Source organism: Cheilinus undulatus, linkage group 24 (genome assembly GCF_018320785.1).
Source record: "Cheilinus undulatus linkage group 24, ASM1832078v1, whole genome shotgun sequence".
NCBI classification, from domain to species: domain Eukaryota; kingdom Metazoa; phylum Chordata; class Actinopteri; order Labriformes; family Labridae; genus Cheilinus; species Cheilinus undulatus.
Genome location: NC_054888.1, coordinates 5,458,893 through 5,478,879, shown reverse-complemented (window position 1 = coordinate 5,478,879; position 19,987 = coordinate 5,458,893). Strand labels below are relative to the sequence as shown.

At 39.7% G+C, this 19,987-nt stretch overlaps 1 protein-coding gene across 1 annotated transcript in view; it reads left to right on the top strand.

Moving 5' to 3' along the window:
- Positions 1 to 19,987, top strand: part of bmpr2b (bone morphogenetic protein receptor, type II b (serine/threonine kinase)) — a 58,627-nt gene that overhangs the window by 14,129 nt on the left and 24,511 nt on the right. The window contains exons 2-5 of the mRNA XM_041781787.1: positions 4,016 to 4,201; positions 7,980 to 8,159; positions 17,259 to 17,366; positions 17,544 to 17,635. Of these exons, the coding sequence (XP_041637721.1) occupies positions 4,016 to 4,201; positions 7,980 to 8,159; positions 17,259 to 17,366; positions 17,544 to 17,635 (566 nt within the window). The remainder of the gene's footprint in view (positions 1 to 4,015; positions 4,202 to 7,979; positions 8,160 to 17,258; positions 17,367 to 17,543; positions 17,636 to 19,987) is intronic.

The following is a 19,987-nucleotide window of genomic DNA, read 5'->3' as shown; positions in this document are numbered from 1 at the left end:
CTTAGAAATTTCAAGAATTTTCTTGTAAATTTCCAACTTTTTAAACTGAAATTCTGATTTTAATTTCCTGGAATTATATTGTTTAGTAATTTCTTAAATGTTTTTTCCCCCAAAATTGAGAAGCCTAGCTGTTAGCATGTAGTAGGAACAGTGCTGTATGGCAGTTTTTTAAAGTAATCAATGGAAATAAAGTGGCATGTAGGCGGTCGAGGGTTGAACTCACATATAACTGCTCAACTGAAGTGAAAAGAGGCTACATATCAAAGCATGATACTAATCTGTAAAGAGGAACATAGGTTGGCGGAGCTAGCTTGTAATGTTAGCCACACTGAACACAATGGCCCTGTGATGAATTTGACTGTTTTCTGTTTGTTTTCTTCTGTCGAAGCTAGTCTGTTCAGCGCAATTTAAATGAGTGTTTAGAATGGGGAAATGGACAGATAAGAACATTTCTAATATTAATGTGTGAGGATGAACAAATAAAACAAACTTGAGTATTTGAAACATGCTTTAAAGTTTAAAGATTGAGAATGCACAAAGAAAAAAACCTACGTCTGTTGTAATGATGTTCCAAAGCATCTTTTTCCTTATTCGACTAAACGCTCATTTAAATTTAATTTAACCGACTAGTCTAAAGAGGAGAAAATCCTTAGAAAACAGACAAATTCTTCACAGGGCCATCGTGTCAGCGGGTGTGACACTAGCCTGATATATTCTCTACAGCGTGGCTAACATTACAAGCTAGTGCCGCCAGCCTTCGTTCCTCTTTGCAGATTAATATTGTGTTTTGAGATGTGGCCTCTTTTCACTTTTGGTGGAAGTTTTAAGTGGGCTCAACCCTTGACAGCCTACATACCATTTTATTTCCATTTACTTGTTTTCAAAACAGTGATACCACGCAGCTCCTACTACAAGCAAATGGCTAACCGTCCTCTAGTAGGGGTGCACGATATTGAATTTTTGCCGATATCCGATATGCTGATATTTATAGATTCATTTTAGCCGATACTGATATTGATACCGATATTTAAATATGTTTGACATAACCAAAAATTTTGTCCTTGGAACGTAATTTAAGATTTGAGGATGAAAAAAGAAACAAGTTTAACATTCAAGTTTAAAGAATGAGGATAAATACAGAAAAAGATGTCAACTTACATTGGTCTGTTGGTCCAGCCTAAAACGCCATTAATTTATTAGTATATATGGCCAAACTTTATAGTTAATATATGGTGATATCCATGGCCAAAATATCGGATGTAAATATCGGCAGAAATTTTGATATCTGCCGATACCAATATTTGCCTTTTTTAGCTAATATCTGCCAATACCGATATCAGGCCGATAATATCGTACATCCCTAGTCTCTAGTGGCGGGAGGTTCATTACTGTTTAAAAGAGCATTATAGACTGGGATTTCAAGCCTGTGTTTATAAAAATGATGGGTAATTCATTTAACTGACACATAAATCCCGCGCTGGTTAATTTGATAGATGAATTTAATTGTTTAAGCGATTAACAACGCGCATCCCTAGTCTGTTGGTTTACAAACTTATTAGTACAAATGGTAAAAATCTACAGTCGATATATGCTGATGTTTACAGCCAAAATATCAGTTTTAAATGTTATTTAGACATTTTGTAACTCCAGATACCAATATCAGGCATCCCTACTGATGGTAATACCATATACCCCGGTACGACTCAGGGAGGGTGTGACGGTGTTAGAAAATAAACATCACCCAATCCTACTCTGGTGTCAGAGTGACAGTGCATTTTTTCAGATCTATTTGCTGGCATCTTGAAATATCAGATGTGCATTTCCTCATCTGTCTCTCTCATTGGCTGAATAAAAAAACAACTCCTCCCCTTTCTCTTTGTAATAACTGCTACTAAGTATTTACCAGCTCCGGCTCCAGTATAATACGCTAGATTTCAGCTGTGATGGCTTCCTGTACACAAACAAGCAAGAAATTTATTGACAAGAACAGAAAGTGGCATGCTAACACAAAAAACACAGAAGTAGGTAGTGCCCTTATGTTTGTAACAAACTGTCGTGTTAAGTTTTTATTTTCAAAGCTTGTCTGCGCTCATCTCCAGACGCAAGGGCACTTTAAATACTTGATGTTTTCAGTAAAGACAAAGAGAGAGAGGGAGCACATAAAGGCTCTTTCTTTGGTGGAGAAGCCTCCATTCCCTTAGAAGTGCTTGTATTTTATTTAAACGGAAATTAACATTTAAATTAATCAAAATTTTCAGGGTGTTTTTGTGTTTGCGTTTTTTCGTTTTAAGCCTATTATCATTTGTCAGCACTCAGAACATGAGACCTTGATCCTCCCTGTGAGCACTGAGCCTAAAAAAATGGTAAAAAATGAATGAATGTCTGCCAATTATGTCTCGCCTTTAATGTTCTGGTTTAATGGGAGGGCTTGGGCTCATTTTTGGGGAAAATTAAGTCTCCCTAGGATTAGCAAAAGGCTGTAGATAGATGGTAACGCTGGTTTTGTCTGTTAATGAACTGAGGGGTTATTCAGTTTGGTGACTGCTTATAGCTTTTAGTATGAGAACATGAGCAGTATGGCATTATGTATGATAATTACAAAGCCCATGTACAATTCAGTGGTCATTTGAACCCAGAGCTTGTTAATGCACTTAAAAAGCATGCAGGGAGGGAATTGTCTGCTCTGCTGCTAACCTTGCCAGTACCATCGTCAGCTCATTAAAATTCAGTTTCCTCATCAAAATGAAAATTCCTCCACATGTTTAACCCTCGGTTTGAACTCCTTTCCCACTCGGCATGTACGCAGCATGCTTCCCCCTGTAGGCAAAGCCAGTCCCGCGGAACAGTAGGCAGTAAAGGCCCACAGGTTGAGGGCAGTCGAGGCCCACGGTAGGCCAGGGTTGATAGCTTTATCTGCGGATGGGAGCAGAGGAGGAAAGTTGGCGCAGTGCCCGGGAGCGCTACCACTCCATCGCGTCACCCTCTGCCCACACAGGCTAGCTTGACCTTGGGCAGGGCACAGTCACCCTCCCTTCCTCCCTCCATAACAGACCCCCCACCCACCCCGCCTCTCCCCCGGCTGGAGGAAAGGGAGGAGTTGGGAGTAAGGGAAACAAACTGGCACATCATGTTTCTCTTATCTGAAATTACCCACGAAGCAGGCAGGGAACACAAACACGCACTGACTGTGGCTAAAACTATTCCTCTCTGGCGTCAGATCTACAAGTAACTGGACACATATTCTCTTATTTTTCCTCCTAAACTCCCAATTTGACTCTGACTAAAGTTCAGCCGAACAGAAGGCAGAAATAAGCCATAGGCTTTGAATCAGTTTATCTTGTTCTACGTGGGTGCTTAAGCCTCTGTGTTTAGCTTCCGTCTCTTATTTTCTGATTTTTAATCCGCTGTCTTCATGTAAGTCTTGCAGTTTTTTTGTGTTTTAATGAGTGCTGTTTTAAGTCCACTTTTCTTTGCGCCTCTGCATGTTTTTGTGTTATGTCCTTCAGGCTAGAGTTTAAATTGGTTTTTCTATTGATCTTTAGCTTGTGAGAGGCAGCAGTCTTTGCAGGCAGACGGCTTTTTCAGCTGTGGATTATTCTTCCTGTGTAGACGTCAATTTATCTCTGTAGCTTTTCCAGCAGACAAGAAGTGTCTCTGTATATAAATGGATTTTTGTAATGATAATGTACATACATTATACACAAGGGGTTAATGTGATTGATTTTCATGCACATGTAGCTTGAAAGTTTCCTCTTAAATTTGCATATTTCTAGAATGAAAATAATTGATACAGAGCTGCCATGAATTGGTTTAAATTAATGAAGCTGTTGAGCTGTCTCTATCTCCTCCTTCCACGTCCTCATTATTGCACACTCAGAAACTGCCACCATTTCAGAGTTTTACATGCCTGCCCTCATCAAGCTATCTTATTCACTTTGTTGCCACTGTGAAGCACAACCCTGTTTTTGCTAGAAATGGGATTCGACTCAGCCCCAGTTTTTCTGTCTTTTCACAGCGGCACAGGGGGAGGAGCGGGAGTGCGCCTTCACAGACCAGCAGCAGCAGTGGGAGGTAGAGCGAGTGGCAGGGGGTGAAGGCCGGGTCTCTCCAGAGAACACCACCATAAGATGTGCCAAGGGCAGCCACTGTTTTGGCCTGTGGGAGAAAAGTCCTCCGGGTGAAGTGCGACTTGTCAAACAAGGTACGACATGACCGACACTGTTATTTCTACAGGTTGAAGTGCAGGGACATTCCACAAATATCTTCATAATAGATGCTTGAATTTCCCCGGTGACTCAGTCCACCTTTGAAGTCAGACCGTGTCGTGACTGAAAGCTGATGCTGATGCCACATGTGAGCTTCCTTGTACTGAAACAAGCCTCTTATATCATTTTAGATATGTGATCTTGTGTTGATGATTAAACCAGCGTGTGCTATTTTGGCCAGGCATCTAACTTTCTGTGCCTACTAGGATTGGGCAATATCTAACCCATAATACCATCATAAACTATTTCTACCAGGTAATTAAAAATAACATTGAAGAAGGAGAACAGAACAAGCCCATTCTAATGTAAACAGGGCGCATGCCCCTACGTGAGCTCTGTTCAACTTTAACACAGTGGTTTCCAACTTTTTATTCTGTTGAGTTCCCCCTATATTTATCTAAAAAAGTTTGAGCCCTAGTTTAAATTCTTTCTAATGTTTAAATCCAAATAAACAGCCCTTCATTCAAATATGCCTAAGCCACAGCTTTGTTTTTAACCATTGTGTGTCTCCTGGACTTTTTGTCTTAAAAAGCTTGTCAAACATCAACGCTGTGTACACAATCAAGCTCGAAACATCCTTTTTTTTTTTAGGTCAACCTGGGCTTTAAGATGCAGCAATGTCAATTGAATTTCAAAAAAGTTTTAGGATTATAAAACGAAGAAACTAAGCGGAAGCATGAATGATTAACGTTTTTTTTGCACAAAACTTGTTCTCCAAGTTCTTTGGGAACAAAAAGGGAAAAAAATAATCACTCTGAGACAAAAGTCTTCAAAATATTAACTTTAGCACAAGAAACGTCCTTGCACTTTTGGTAATTTGAGTCAATATTCAAAGCTGTTCCTGTCTGCAGTGACTTAGGGGGACACGTCACAGCCTCTCTGTGTCTCTTTCTCTCCATTATGAGTCATTCAGGCTCTCTCCTCCAGTTTCTAAGTGTTTGCACATGCACAGTACAGCAAACTATGACGTGAAGACAGGACAGCCTGCCATTGCTCGTCACAGCCCAGTCACAATGCATTCTGGGATATACATAGACAATATGGTAGGCAGCATCAGCTTCTAGCTGCAGGCACAATTGAACATAAAATTTATAAAATGGATCAAAAGGCGTTCAGTATCGGAGTTACTAGTGTGGATTTAGTCTTTAAAGACTCTGGAAAGTCAACAACGTTTCAGACTTGATAGAAAACGTTCTGTAAGATCTATGAAGGCATGGATAGTGTCATTAGAATGGCACAACAGAGAGCTTTCAGAGGAAAAAACACGTGGCTACGATTTATGGTTCAAAAGTTATTTAGCTTTGAATAACGTGTTTGTTCTTATCATATATGACAACGCAGATCAGGAGGGTTAATACATGCAAATCTTATTTTAACAGCCTTAAAGCAGACAGAGCCTCACCCTCCCGAAATCTCCCGCACCCACTTTAGGGGGTGCTGGACCCCAGGTTGGGAACCAAGGCTCAAGGAAAAAGCTTCTTTTACCAAGTCTAAAAACACAGAGACGTGTCAGTTTGATCCCACACTTGACTGAAAAACTGAGATTTATTTGGATGAAGGATCAAATGAAGTCTTGTCTCTTTTGCCTCTCCTTTTGTGCACAATGGAGAGCATGTGCTCACTTTTCCCCTCTCTCTCGCTCAAGAGTTAGTTAAAATAACAGTTACTATTCATTATGTTCAAAACAAATAAAGTTTAAATAATTAAGTACTTGGTGTGGGGTTTGAAAATGGAGAGTTGATGTTGTGGATGTCTGGTGGGATAAATTCCAGAGACGGGGAGCAGAGCAGCTAAAGGGTCTGGATCCCATAGCAAGCAGGTGGGACAGTGAGGTAGAGAGAGGAAGAGGACCTGAGAGTGTGGGAGGGAGTGCTAATGTGCTGTAGGTCAGAAAGGTACGGGGAGCTGAGGTTATATATGGCCTTGAAGGTGAGGAGCAGAATCTTAAGTCAGTGTGGTAGTTGAGCCAGTGGAGCAGCTGACGAACAGGAGTGATGTGATTACTAGATGAGGTTCTGGAAATGCTACAGGCAGCATAATTTTTACTAATAGAAGTTTATAGAGGAATTTCTGAGGGAGACAAGAGAGAACGAAGTTGCAGCGATTGATCTGGGAAGTGACAAGAGTGATCTAAAATAGAAGCAGAGTAGGCGAGTAATGTTGCGTAGATGGAAGTGAACAGATCTTCTAACATTATTGGAAAGAAAAGTGTGATACCCAGACTTTTAACCTGAGGGGATAGAGAAACTGCAGAATGATAAACTGTGATGGGAAAACGTGGATTTAGTGCCAATAAGAAGAACTTCAGTTTGAGGAAGTTGTGTAAGAACCAGAATTACATTTACTGTAAACATTTATAGAGGGAGGGAGGGTGGAGCTGGGTTTGGTGGATTGATAAAGCGGGTTGTCATCCATGAAGCAGCTGAAGTTGATGTGTAATTTATGGGAGATGTGACCAAATAGATGATAAATAGTAGGAGGCCCAGGATAGAACCCTTGCAGCTAGATACATGCACAATGATAGCACTTCTATCCTGCTCTAAGAAATAAAAGCTTTTTTTAAAGCGTACATTAGCATGGATCTCATTACATCAGGCAGTACCCTCTTCAGTTAGACTTCAGGTGAATCCATAGTGAGGTACCATGCCTGAAGAGTGCAACCTATTTGTCAAATGAGGCCTAAATCATTAAAAGGAGTTCGTCATCTCTTTGAACGCAGAGTTGTACTGCTGCCAAGGCCATTCAGAAATGCCAGCATTTTTATTGTATTTTACCCTGGAAATTCCCTCAAGCACAAGTACAATATGTGCTTTATGCCAGGCTTTAGTCTTGAGGGGCTGCACTGCCTTACAGGGTTTTGAGTTCAGGCCTAGATAAAATACTTTAAATTTGTGGTTTTCAACCTTTTATTTTTGCCCAAGGCACACCAAAACCATATCTATATAAAAAATTGCCTATTTAAAACATGTTGCAGTAAATCGAGCATATAACATTGGTTCAGGCAGGCCAGTGAGTCAAGCACTGCTATGTTTATATGAGATCAGCTGATCTCACTCCTTCCCTCATCAGCTGATGGCCAGCTGATTTGCTTTGCTAGCAGGCTATTGGTTAATGGCACTCATGCTGCCAAATTTAAACTGCTTCAACCTGGCTATGTTTTGTTGCTCCCTCTCCAAGCCACTTTTTCACAACCCTCCTCCACCCCAGCTCCTCCATCCCAGAACATCTACATATGAATAACAGCAATAAGTGCAAACTTACAACTGCCATAAAGAGAAACTATTTATAAAAACTATTTACATGACTGAACTTTAGTTGTTGTGTAGTTGCAGTAATTATATATGGTTGGACAAACTGCAAAAGCATGCCAAGACTTAGCTCCCCGTTTGAGAACCATTGGTTTATATTAATTTAGTGTCACTGTTGATTCAGATTGTTATTCAGTATTGGCCAATGCAAAGGCTCAGAAATAGGACTTGGCACCATAAAGTGATCAGGGCAGCTGCTGTTATGAGGTTCTGGTCAATTTTAGAACAAAATGCATGAAAGTCGCCCCACATTAATAATCTACTGCTCATGCCAGAGTGAGCAAAGCTGTAACAGCAAAATTCCGACTGTATTGACAAGTGCAACAGTGGGTTTAATTACTGTTTGCTTTTTTTAAGTGTTGCACTTCACCATGTGATCCCCCTCCTCGTTCCCTTCCTGTCTTAGGCTGCTGGACTCACCTGGGTGACCATCAGGGCTGCCGAGATGACCGCTGCGTGGTGACCAACCTCCCTCCGCAGATCCAGAATGGGACGTATCATTTCTGCTGCTGCGGGAGCGACATGTGCAACGTCAACTTCACGGAGGACTTCCCTCCGCCAAGCCCGACCACGGCGCAACCAATCTGTAAGGACACATGGCGCACTTATAGAATAGATTTATAAAGACCTTTTTGGCTTGTTGATTTCCCAAGAAACCAAACTTTTCAGACATCTCTTATACAACTGAGGCAGAGGGGAGTATGAATGAATGAGAAATGACTCACAGAAAATAACAAATGCAGGCCCACACATTTGTGGAACACAAAGCTATTAACAGCAAAGAATAAAAAGCTGTTTGATATCATCAGAGCTGTTGCACCTACACCTACTTGTAGCTACTTTCTCCCTCGTCCTCCTCCTTTTGCTTCATCATTCTGCACACGGTTTCAACACAGAGCTCCCTGATTGCCTTCCATTATGAACCTTGACAACTGTGAATTGCGGAGATGAATTGGTTCACCAACAGATACGCTTTGTGGCGTTTTCAGTGTCCTCACTCTGGCTGCTATAGATTGCATGCACTAAAGCGCCGTGATATTGAATTCTGTTGCGATGCCCGTCCACTGGGGGATTTTTTTAAGCTGCTTGTGTGTTCCTAGCAAGGTGTTAAACAAAGAAACAGATGTATTGTTATTTGTTCCTTCCTCTGAGCTGTGAATGAAAGCAGTATGTGTAGTAGGAAGAGCACAGGAGGGAGGGGGGTAGTGGTGGCAGCAGTGGCGGCAGTGTCTCATCATCTCTCCTGCCCACACATAAACACAAACATACACTCTCCACCATCCATGTCGTCGATCTGCATTCCACGGATTACAAGGCGTCTGCTCTATCTGTCTGTCTGCGGGGCGTGCCGGTGACTGTTGCACCCAGCAGACGGATGACGAGACAAAAGCAGGAGAAAAATAATCATTTGGTGTTGGAGGGATTTTTTGATTGATCAGCAGCTTAAGTTTGGGTTGTATTTTCACTTTAAGTCCTGTTCCTGTTTTTAGCTGGATGGTTCTGACATGTCTGGGCAGATTAATGCCAGTGTTGTGCGTTGTAGGAAATGGTTTGTGTCAGTTGGCTGTCTGAGTAATCTTAAGCCAAGGCGCACAGATGACGACATGTGGGTGGAAAGGTGGCGGAAGATATACTTGGATCTTTTATGAGGCATTAATAGCACAAAAATACTCATTCATAAGTCGAAGAGCTGCTCTCAAATTATGCTAAAAATTAAGTACACAAGTTTTATTCTCACAATTTACTCCAGACACCAAAAGTGAAAGTACCAATTATACACAATTAGACTATATTTTAAAGAGATTCTCATGATAAACCAGTAGGGATGGAGATTGAAGCCCATATATTAAGTTTATGAATAATATTTAAGCTTATCAACACTGCTACATACCATCATTTTATCAAAAGAAACCAAAATGCAGCACCTTTCATGCTGCTTTCTTAACCTTGGCTTTGTCTGCTAAAGGACAGTTATCCTCCTCATCTGCTCAAATCAGTTGTGAGAAGTACTCCCAAACTTTTTAGCAAGTCTTACTAGTTAAAATTATTTATCTCATGTTGAAATCCATATTGAAATAGACAGAATAAGAGCTGATAAGCTCACTAAGGGAATTGACAGACAGTTACAGAGCCTGTAAAAAGTTTCCACCCCCTTTTATTGATTGTGTTAATCAATCATGGTCAATGTAATTTGGGTTTTTTGACAAAAATGTGGAAACAGATTTCTACACAGTAATGTCAATCAAACAAAAATATGTAAGGTAAAATAACTGCATAAATATTCACCTCCTTTAAAATGACTGACTTAACAGATGTCCAGCCAAAGGGAATCACCTGAGATAATCAGTATCCCTACCTGGCTACCATTACACCATGAAGTCAAAAGAACACTCCAAAGAAACTCAGAGGAAAAGATATTGAAAATTAGAAGTCAGGGGATAGATACAAAAAGATTTCCAAGGCACTGAACATCCCCCAGAGTTCAGTTAAATCCATCATCAAGAAATTGAAGGAATATGGCACGTGTAAATCTGCCTAGATCAGTAACCGTGCAAGAAGGAGACTAGTGAGAGAGGCCACCAAGACACCTATGACTACTCTGAAGGAGTTTCAAGCTTCAGCAGCTGAGATGAGAGACACTGTTGGCCGGGGTCTTCACCAGTCAAAGCTTTATGGGAGAGTGGCAGAGAGAAAGACACTGTTGGAGAAAACTCATTAAATCTGGATTAGTGTTTACCTCATTTATAGTAGATATAACAGATGGATGATAATGATTACTTTTTAAAGTTTTAAACTTAAGCTCTTTTAAATTGAAAGTGTTGATAGTGGAATCAAAAGGGACTCAAAGTCATAAGAAGTACTATAATGGGAATTATTATCTCCTGTCCCTATATATCTGTATGAGTCACTTTGCAATAAATCAGATAAAACTTTAGTATTTTAAAACTACTATTCTACAGAGTAGCTCAGCATTTATACCCCATAGGGCTGTCATTATACCAGAATTTTAAACCTAGCTATGACACTAGAGGTGGGTACATGCAGTAACTTTGAAATATTTTACTGAAACTTTTAACTTCTGATAAATTCAATTTCTGCAAGCATGATTTTTGAGTTCGCTGGGGAATATGTTCAGGTTTATCCACAGTGTGTTTGCCTACTTGAGAAAGAAGGACATAAACCCTGCTTTTATATGGCTGGATGGAACACAGACAGCCTAAGCAAAAGCATACGACCTTGTGCACTTTATAGAGCTTATTGAATTATGAGAGAAATTCATGTCTATGCCCCAGGCTCTTTTATTGTGACATTTTATTTGACCTACATGAAGTAGCATACTTTCCCAAGTCCTACTAGTGTGTAGACAATGGTGACATCAACTTTTTGTAGATCAACTTGTGTCATAGGCTGTGATGGACTTGAAGCTATTGATAATGCAAAAAACAGATGTAGCAGTTTAATGGTTAGCAATAAGCAAGGTTGAAAACAATGATGCTGTTCTAGTTACCCAGTGTTGGTTATTTCTAGTTTTCTATGACCAAATATTGCAGGAAATCTCCACTGATCACTGTCTCAGCTGCACAGAATTGTTGCAAACATACTTGTCCATTTATAGATAGTGTACTCCATCTTTTTGCAGCAGCTTTCAGGTCAAAAATCTAACTGAGGATCTGCACTTTTGGTACTTTTTGATACTTCTCATCAATGATACTGCATCATTTTTGATGCACTAAAAAGATTCTTAGTGTTTTACATTATGGCAATCTTAATCCGGGATGTTCCACAAAAGAAGCCATAAAGTTGTACATCTAAAGGTGGCTTGGGGCTTTTTCAGTCAACAAAGAAAAGCAATGTTTACATCCAGTGTTTCCACTAATACACACACTGTATATACCCTCCAGGCCCAATAAACATGCTGAACGTATTTCCTTCCTCTTAAAACTTGCAGAATCAGGTTTACAAATCTAACGTGAATGGTGGAAGAAAAGCAGAAGGGAGGACAAGATTTCTCAACAGAGAGAGCTAAAGGTTTGTCATAGTCTGGTAGTGTTATTTTCGGGCATTTGTTTCCCCCTGTGGGAGGGCGCCAGGGATCTCAAGGGGCCGGGGATTTGTCTGCTCAGAGGTAGTCAAAATTAGGTTTTCACATATTCGCTGAAGTCATGACAGCACACTTAATGGATGGTTTATGCAAAGCTATTTTGCTAAAATGTGTGCTTGTTGGCCCTTCCTGGTGAGGTTTATTTGTCTTGTGCGAGTCCTGGGGGTGCTTAGCTTTTAAGGGGGCTTAAGTAGTAGTGGTTTGGAATAGGGCTTGGCAATTAATAGCAAATTAGATTAAATAGCAATATGGCCTGCTGCAATTTTAAAATCGCAGAAGTTGCAATATTTCTTTAACTTGAAATGTGTCAAAATACCAGTTTAATAATGATTTTTTTGCAGCGGCAGAGATTTTATGCACATCATGCAAACATTCAAGTATCAATTTTTTATAATGGTAATGCCCTTAAACCACAGGTGTCAAACTCGAGGCCTGGGGGCCAAATCTGGCCTGTGGTGCAGTTATACCCAGCCCACCGATCATATGACATATTTATTATAACTGGCCCCCCAGTATGAGGTCTGCAGATTTCCTCCAGTATGAAAATTTAGACCTAACCTTGATGATTTATAATATCCTTGTTGAGTCATAAAAATTAGAAAAAGTAAACAGTAAAAAAAATTGAGAAAAAGTAAGGAACGTGGGGAAGAAGTTAGTGTTCTCTATATTTTCAATTTTGCATCTCAGTTACCACCAAAAGTTATGGTTTTGACTTTTATTTCATATTTTAACCTTTACATCTCATAACTTTGACTTTTTATCTCCTATTTTTACATTTTAGATTAATAATTTTATATTTTAAATTCTATTAGACCTTGTTAAGTCATGATTTGACTTTTATCTCACGTTTTGACCTTTTTCAACTCCTAACTTGAACTTTTATCTCTTTTTTTTACCTTAAAAACACATGATTTTTAATTTTAATTCATATGTTGACATTTGAAACTCATGATTTTGATGTTTACCTCATATTTTTACTGTTTAAAATCACGATTTAGAATTTTATCTCAGTTTTTAATTTTTAAATTCATGGTTTAAATAATCTATCTCATATTTTGCCTTTTTTTTTACTTTAAATGTCATGTTTTTACCTTTTAATCTTAAAAGTTTGACTTTTTATCCTAGATTTTGAATCTTTAACTTATCATGTTCACCTTTTAATTGCAAAAACTTTATGATCAGTGAGAAGTTTTTTACTCCCATAATTAATTTCTGGTGAGAATAAGGGTGATATTTTATGGTTAAATATCAACTCTGTTAGACCCTCAGGTTAGACCCAAGTTCAGAATCTGGCCCCTGCTGTGATTGAGTTTGACATCCCTGCCTTAAACAAAGCAAATGACATCACATTTGCAATAGGAGCAAAAATAGTTAGCTCGTTTTAACAAAACACTGATGAAGCCTAGTCTTACTTCATGAAAGTCATACCCCAGCTGTGATCATCTGGTAGTTTGCCTCACCTCCTCCATCCTAGCGCCTCCTTTATCGCTTAAAGCTTGTTGCACCCACATATTCAGATTCATGCTACTATGGATTAATTGCTATGGAAATAATTTAATTGTTTTCAATGCACATGGTCTTATTTATGGAATTATTTATTGCTTGAATTTGTCAAAAAATACTGAACATAAACCCAAGAATAATTGCATATTAAATTGCAATATTTGGAAAAAAAAATAGCAATTGGATCATTTTTGCAAATTGTGCAGCCCTAGTTTAGAACCACAGTGTTAGAGCAGCACTGCAGCCTCCCAGTTCATTTCAGACCAAACAGTAAATCGATTTATTTTGAAAGTTAAATGATTGATCAGCACTGAAAGCACACAGGAAGTACATCCCTATTTTGACAAGATCATATCTTATTAAGTCTTACTTTATAATGTATAGCTGTCAGAAAGTTTACTCTTAATTTTCCTCTGCAAAGTAATGAAAAGCTAGACAGTTTTTCAGACTATACAAGATAAAATGTTGATAGTTGTGTAAAAACAGGCCCTGCAGACTGTTGTTGGTGTATGTTTAGTTGTGTCAGCCTGCAAGCCTGTGTTTGTCAGCTAGCTTCCTGTGTAGCCCCCTTGTTGATCATGAACCCGCTGACCTTGGCATTCGAGGGGAGCCGTGTCAACCACTATGCTTGTGTATGCTGACGTGCGTGTGCATGCATGTTCATGCTAGTATGTCAGTCAAAGCGGCCCTAAGGCTCTCGGAGCCATCAATTATTGATAAAGGTGGTGTCTCGCGGCAGCAGCAGTGTGTAGACTGACGTCGAGGATGCACTTTTCTCTGTATTCTGGCGGCTCATACGGTTTCTGCAGAAGCTTGTGTTATATTTAAGCCCTGCGTGTGTTTTGTCTCCAGAGTGGAACTTATAGCTGATGCAGCTTCATTAATCACAAATGGCAGACAGCTAAAAAAGCAGCTTCCTCAGCTAGCTGCTCCTACCTGCCATCTGACCAGCTCTCTCCCTTTTTACATATTTTCTTCCTCTCTCCATTCACTTCCCACACATCCTCTGTTTCTCTTCTCCTGTGCTGCTTTTTTCCAGTCTGTTGACCATGCTTCATGGTTGTTTGGCTTAATTGATGTTTTTTTTTCCCCTCCTCCTTTTCCTTCACGCGTTTCACAGCATGCCTGATTGTTCTCAAAATACACATACGTGCACTCGCAAGATATTGCAGTGTTTGTGTGTAAGTTAGCTATTGTTGTGTGCAATCATTCATGTGGAAGGCAAACAACAAACATACTGTGCACCCACTTGCCAGTCCATTCAAATTCGAGTTCTTAAGTTGTTAAAAATGGCGGCTGAATCTCATGGCTGCTCCTAGTTTGGTAGTAGTGAACAGTGCTAAATATGCAGAAGCAATTATCCCGGACAGAAGGCACAATGTTTCAGTATAACAGTGTATAAATGGAACAACCCACTGTTTGTTTTGAGAAAAAATGGAGGATGGTGGATCTTGTTAAGATGGATCTGCAGCAAAACACACAAATTATAATAAATCTCTTGTGTAGTTTTGCTTGGTGTGGATTCACCCAACCTTTACTGCTGTAAAGGGGAGGCAGGATCTGCAACTACATTTCATTAAGTCTGTAGATAAGCTCTGAAGTATTCTTTAACTGTTTAAATTGTTCCTTTAAGTGACTTAAGTATAAGCAAAGCTTGAGATTAAGGGTTTCCCATTGACCTCTTGTGCTTAGAATGAACAGATCTTCTTGGGATGACAAAAAGGGTTAAAATCTGCATATTTTGATGCTATTTACTTGTGTATACAGTGTCTGTAAGGTATTCACCCCCTTGGATGTTTTTGGTGCTAGTAGTCTCACAGTTAGTGGAATGGGGATCACCTGAGTGCAAGTAGAAAGACACTAGCTAATTAAAATGATTCATCTCATGTTGAAATCTGTATTGAAATAAACAGAATAAGAGTTTATAAGCTCACTAAGTGAGCTGATAGACCGTTACTGTGCCTATAAAAGGCTCCACTCCCTAGGGATGGGTACCTTTTACATTTGAACCAGTACAGTACCGATTCCCAGTACCTGTGAACCGGTACCAGTACACAACAGTACCCATTTTTGGCAGTCTTGTGTGTGAATATGCAACGATAAATGTTATTTCATTTATAAAATAACCCTACAACTTCTGAATTTTAGATATGTATTTCTCAATATCAGAACGCTATCAAATATTAAATATATCAAAATACCATCAATATAATTTGACTTTTTTGACCAAAAAATTTTTTTACAAAAAACCCTTCTTCAATGTCAAAGTGAAAGCAGATTTCTACAAAGTAATGTCAATTAAACAAAAATATGTAAGGTAAAATCAGTAACTGCATGAATATTCACCTCTTTTTTCTTACTCAACAGAGGTCCAGCCACTTGGTGCTAGCTGTCTCATAATTAGTGAAATAAGGATCACCGGAGTGCAGTGAATGTGTCTCAAGTTACTGTAGTATAGAGACACCTGTGTCTGGAAGGTCCAGTCACTGGTAAATCAGTTTTCCTGGCTAGCATTACACTGTGAAGTCAAAAGAACACCCAAAGTAACTCAGGGAAAAGATTATTGAGAAGTATAAGTCAGGGAATGGATACAAAAACATTTCCAAGGCTCTGAACATCCCCCAGAGTTCAGTTAAATCCATGAAGAAATGAAAGAAATATAGCAAATGTGTAAATCTGCCTAGATCAGGCCGTTTTCATAAACTGAGCAACCGTGCAAGAAGTAGACTAGTGAGAGAGGCCACCAAGACACCTATGACTACTCTGAAGGAGTTTCAAGCTTCAGCAGCTGAGATGGGAGAAACTCTGCAGACAACAGCTGTTGGCCTGATTCTTCACCAGTCAAAGCTTCATGGGAGAGTGGCAAATCTGGTCTGGAGTTTACCAAAAGGCATGTGGGAGACTCCATGGTCAAGTGGAAGTGAAACTTGGCATACTGATTCTTGAAGCAGACATCTACTGACCACTGTAGCTTGGCCCATGCTCACAGGTGCTGCCAATCAGGCACCTGATTGGCAGCACCTGTGGGTACCAGAAGCTCAAAACAAGAGTCAATAGCAACAGCAAAATAAGCTGTTTTGCATTGGCAGAGAAGATTTGGCACATTTTTCATGGGCGCAACCCACATACTCAGCTCTGCTGCTCATCCCACAAATGCGTGATCCTTACAAATATGGCATCATTTAAAAGGGTAATAAACAGGCTTTCCAGTGGTATAAAATTAATTCCAAGAAGCATTGTTACAACAAAGAAATTATGAACTAAACATAAATTGCCTTACTTTTTGTTTTAAGTTTAGATTGCCCTCCAGTACAACCAGCCCAAGAGTATTTTGATTATTTGGTGCCCCAAGTTGGCACCACACCTTGAAATGTATGCACATGTAAAAACTGTCACTTAAAAGATAACAAAGTCAACCCAGGGCTCATTACAGCATTGGCTTCGCACTTATCATGGACTCAGTCATCTTAAAGGTCAACCTCACTCAATTTCGTAGAAAAGTATCTAAAATAATTGAGGCTAAATTGATGGAAAAATGGAAGAGATACATGCTTAATGGTGCATGATTATACACGGCAGCATTTAGTGATTGAAGTTCAGTCACAGGTGAGAGATAAATCACCTGCTGTCAAGATGATGCTTTTGGGGAAAAGAGGGGCTTTTAGACATTTTTATATTGGAACATATGGCTTAATTAGAAAAAATGATTAAAGGATTAATCTTTGAGGAAAATAATTGTCTTATTTTGCAAGTTACTACAATGTGAAATCATCTTAATGTTACTTTTCTCCTTGTCATGTAACTTTCTCTTAAAGCTCTTTATCTTTATGAGAAACTTAAACAGAGATGATTCAACAGCAGGCAGTGTTACCTGCCTGTTTTTTGGATTGCATCAGAGTGAACAGGCACACCTCATAAAGTACAAAGTCAGGATGTCAGCCGTGGCCTTCCTCTGACTTCACGCTCACAAATCAAAGCCCTGAGTGCACGACTGCAGACACTTGCTCTTCCCACGTAAAGGTTAGACTCTAATTTGTACTTTTTTTGTTTTTGATGCCCCCCATCCCCTCCTTCTTGTAGACTCTCGCACACTGGGCTACGAAGAGACGGTAATTATCACCCTGGCAACAGTCTCCATGCTGGCCGTGCTCGCTGTCGCAGCCTTCTTTGGTTACCGCAAGATGCACGGTGAGTTACCATGGCGCCACGCTGTGAGGAAGAGCCGAGAACATTTATTATTCAAGGCCATTCTTTTAAATGTTTTTTTGGTTGGGTTTCAATTAATTTAGTAAAAGGGAAGGGGCTGTGATCTCGCTGGTAAATGCGTCTGCATGTTTCTTGAGCTGCTTGCGTCTGTGTTCACAGGAGATGGGAAGCAGGGTCTGCACAATCTGAACATGATGGAGGCTGCTGGCTCTGAGAGCTCTCTGGACCTGGACAATCTCAAACTGCTGGAGGTCAGTGCCCACAACGGTCCATCTGGAGGTTTTCAGTATCATAATAAACAATCATCGGCTAATTAGCTCAGTCAGTTTGTTTTTGGCTCAAGAAAGAACCGGAGTAGTTACAAAGTTCCCAACAACACTGCGATACTCACATGTTTAAATGAGCTGATAGAGTAAAGCTACATCAGTGGTTGTGACTAGATCTATACAAAATCAACAATAAGTAGCACTACTAATGAAGGCTGTGGAAACTCTTTGACAGTTTTTCACAACACATGTTTACAAATAAAGTTAAGAGTAGTACTGAAAGTACTAAGCTTTTGAAATACAGCAGATCTGCAGTCATATTTACCAGAAGAGAGAGAGCACAGCCTTAATTACCCAAATACACTGGCAACAATTCAATATGCAAAGACTGATGATGTGTTTCCTTACTTTTTTTGAGACTAAAAACAACTAACTCTTCTGCTTTGGATGTCTGGGACTTACTGTTGCTTCCATGGTATTGTACTAGAAAAACAATGTGGATATTTTTGTCTGTTTTTTTAACAAAGTTGAAAATTCTGGTATCGTGGCAACGCTATTAGCAAGTGAGTAAAGTTTACTTGGTGTTGCATTTGTCTCTGAGCAAGGTCACAACATGCCTCACAAAATATATTCAAAACAGTAACAACATTGAATATCATAAAATCAAAAAACACAAGAAGTTTAATCTTGATGATTACAGCTTAATCTCAAAATATTAGAAATTTGTGGAAAAGTCCAATTTGCAAAGGCTTCCCAAGCTTCATTCTCACTCTGTTTCACACAGCCACAATCATGAGGAAGACTGCTGACTTGGCAAATGCCCACAAGACAATCTGTGTTATCCTCTACAAGGAGGGTAAGGCCCAGAAGGTCACTGCTGAAAGGTCAGGCTGTTCTTAGAGGCTATATTAAAGCAGTTGACTGAAGTGTGGTAAGAAAATGAGCACAAGGAACAGAGATGAACTCAGCGTTCGGAGGATTGTCACACAAAGCAGATTTAAGAACTTAAAGACCCTGTAAAGTGAAATCCAAAGTTTGTGTCTTAACACACTAGAAATGTTGGAATATGGTTGCTGTAAACATGTAAAAACACTGAGATCTACAAGTGACTGAATTCTGGATTTCTGTTAAAAAGTTTTTCACCTCTTTTCTGGCTTGGTTTCATGTGGACGGGGCCAATATGTAGAGAATGACCCCGCCCCTCTAACACTACAATATAAAATCACAGAGCAGTTCATCTCAGTACTGTCTGAGAAAGATGAAATGCTGTTTTTTTTGTTCATTGTGAGGTAAATTTGCCAAATCTATCAGCCACAGTGGTCTATGGATCATTTAAAGCATCATAACAGAGATTTGAGCCAGAAAACAGACCTTGTCTCTTCTCTGGCACAGAGCCAGGCAGCTGCGCTCTGCTCAGAAGGTCAATTGTAATTCTCCTGAGTGGGCATGGCTTCTGCTCATTCAACAGACACGCCCACACCAGCCTGGAGCAGATTTTACTGTCTCATTTTTCATGATTTTGAAGCTTAATTCATATTTGATTTTGGGGTCCATAACACAGTGACTTGTGATACAACTCACCTACATACATTTCACTTTACAAGGTCTTTAAGGCCGGCTCAGACTGCACAAATTCAGCCAAATTACTCTGTGATCCAAAGTAGTGTTTCCAGATGAAACTAAATTTTGCGTTTTATTGGTAAATCCAGGTTCCAGAGTCTTGAAGACGATCTAAGAGGCACAGAATCCAGGGTGCTTGAAGTCTAGTGGTTTCAGTTTCTACACTGATTTGAGGTGCCATGTCATCTGCTGCTGTTGGTCCACTGATCTTTAACAAATCTAGAGTCAGCGCTGTCAGCTGTCTACCAGGAGATTTTATAGACCTTCATCCTCTTCCTCTTCTGCTGAGAAGGTTTATGGAGACTCTGATTTCCAGAGAATCTCTGTGGTGTTTTCAAAAGGGAGGTTAGAGACGCCAAACTCAACAGTACAGACGAGCTGAAGGCTGCTATCAAAGCAACCTGGGCTTCATAACAACCCAGCAGTGCCACGGGCTGATCGCCTTCATGCCATGTTGCATAGATGCAGGAATCTGGTCAAGAAGTAGGTCTGACCAAGTATTTGGTGCATAAATGAGCACAATTTTACAGATGGTGAACATTCCTGAATTTAGGTGGATGATTTGTGATATTTTAATATTTGAGATAGCAGATTTTTAATCATGAAGATTAGAACAAAAAAAAAAAATCTGGAATATTTCCCTCTGTCATGATGAATCTCGAATATGCAAGTTTGATTTCTTGAGGCTAGTCAGAAGACATGAGAGGTCTCCTGGTG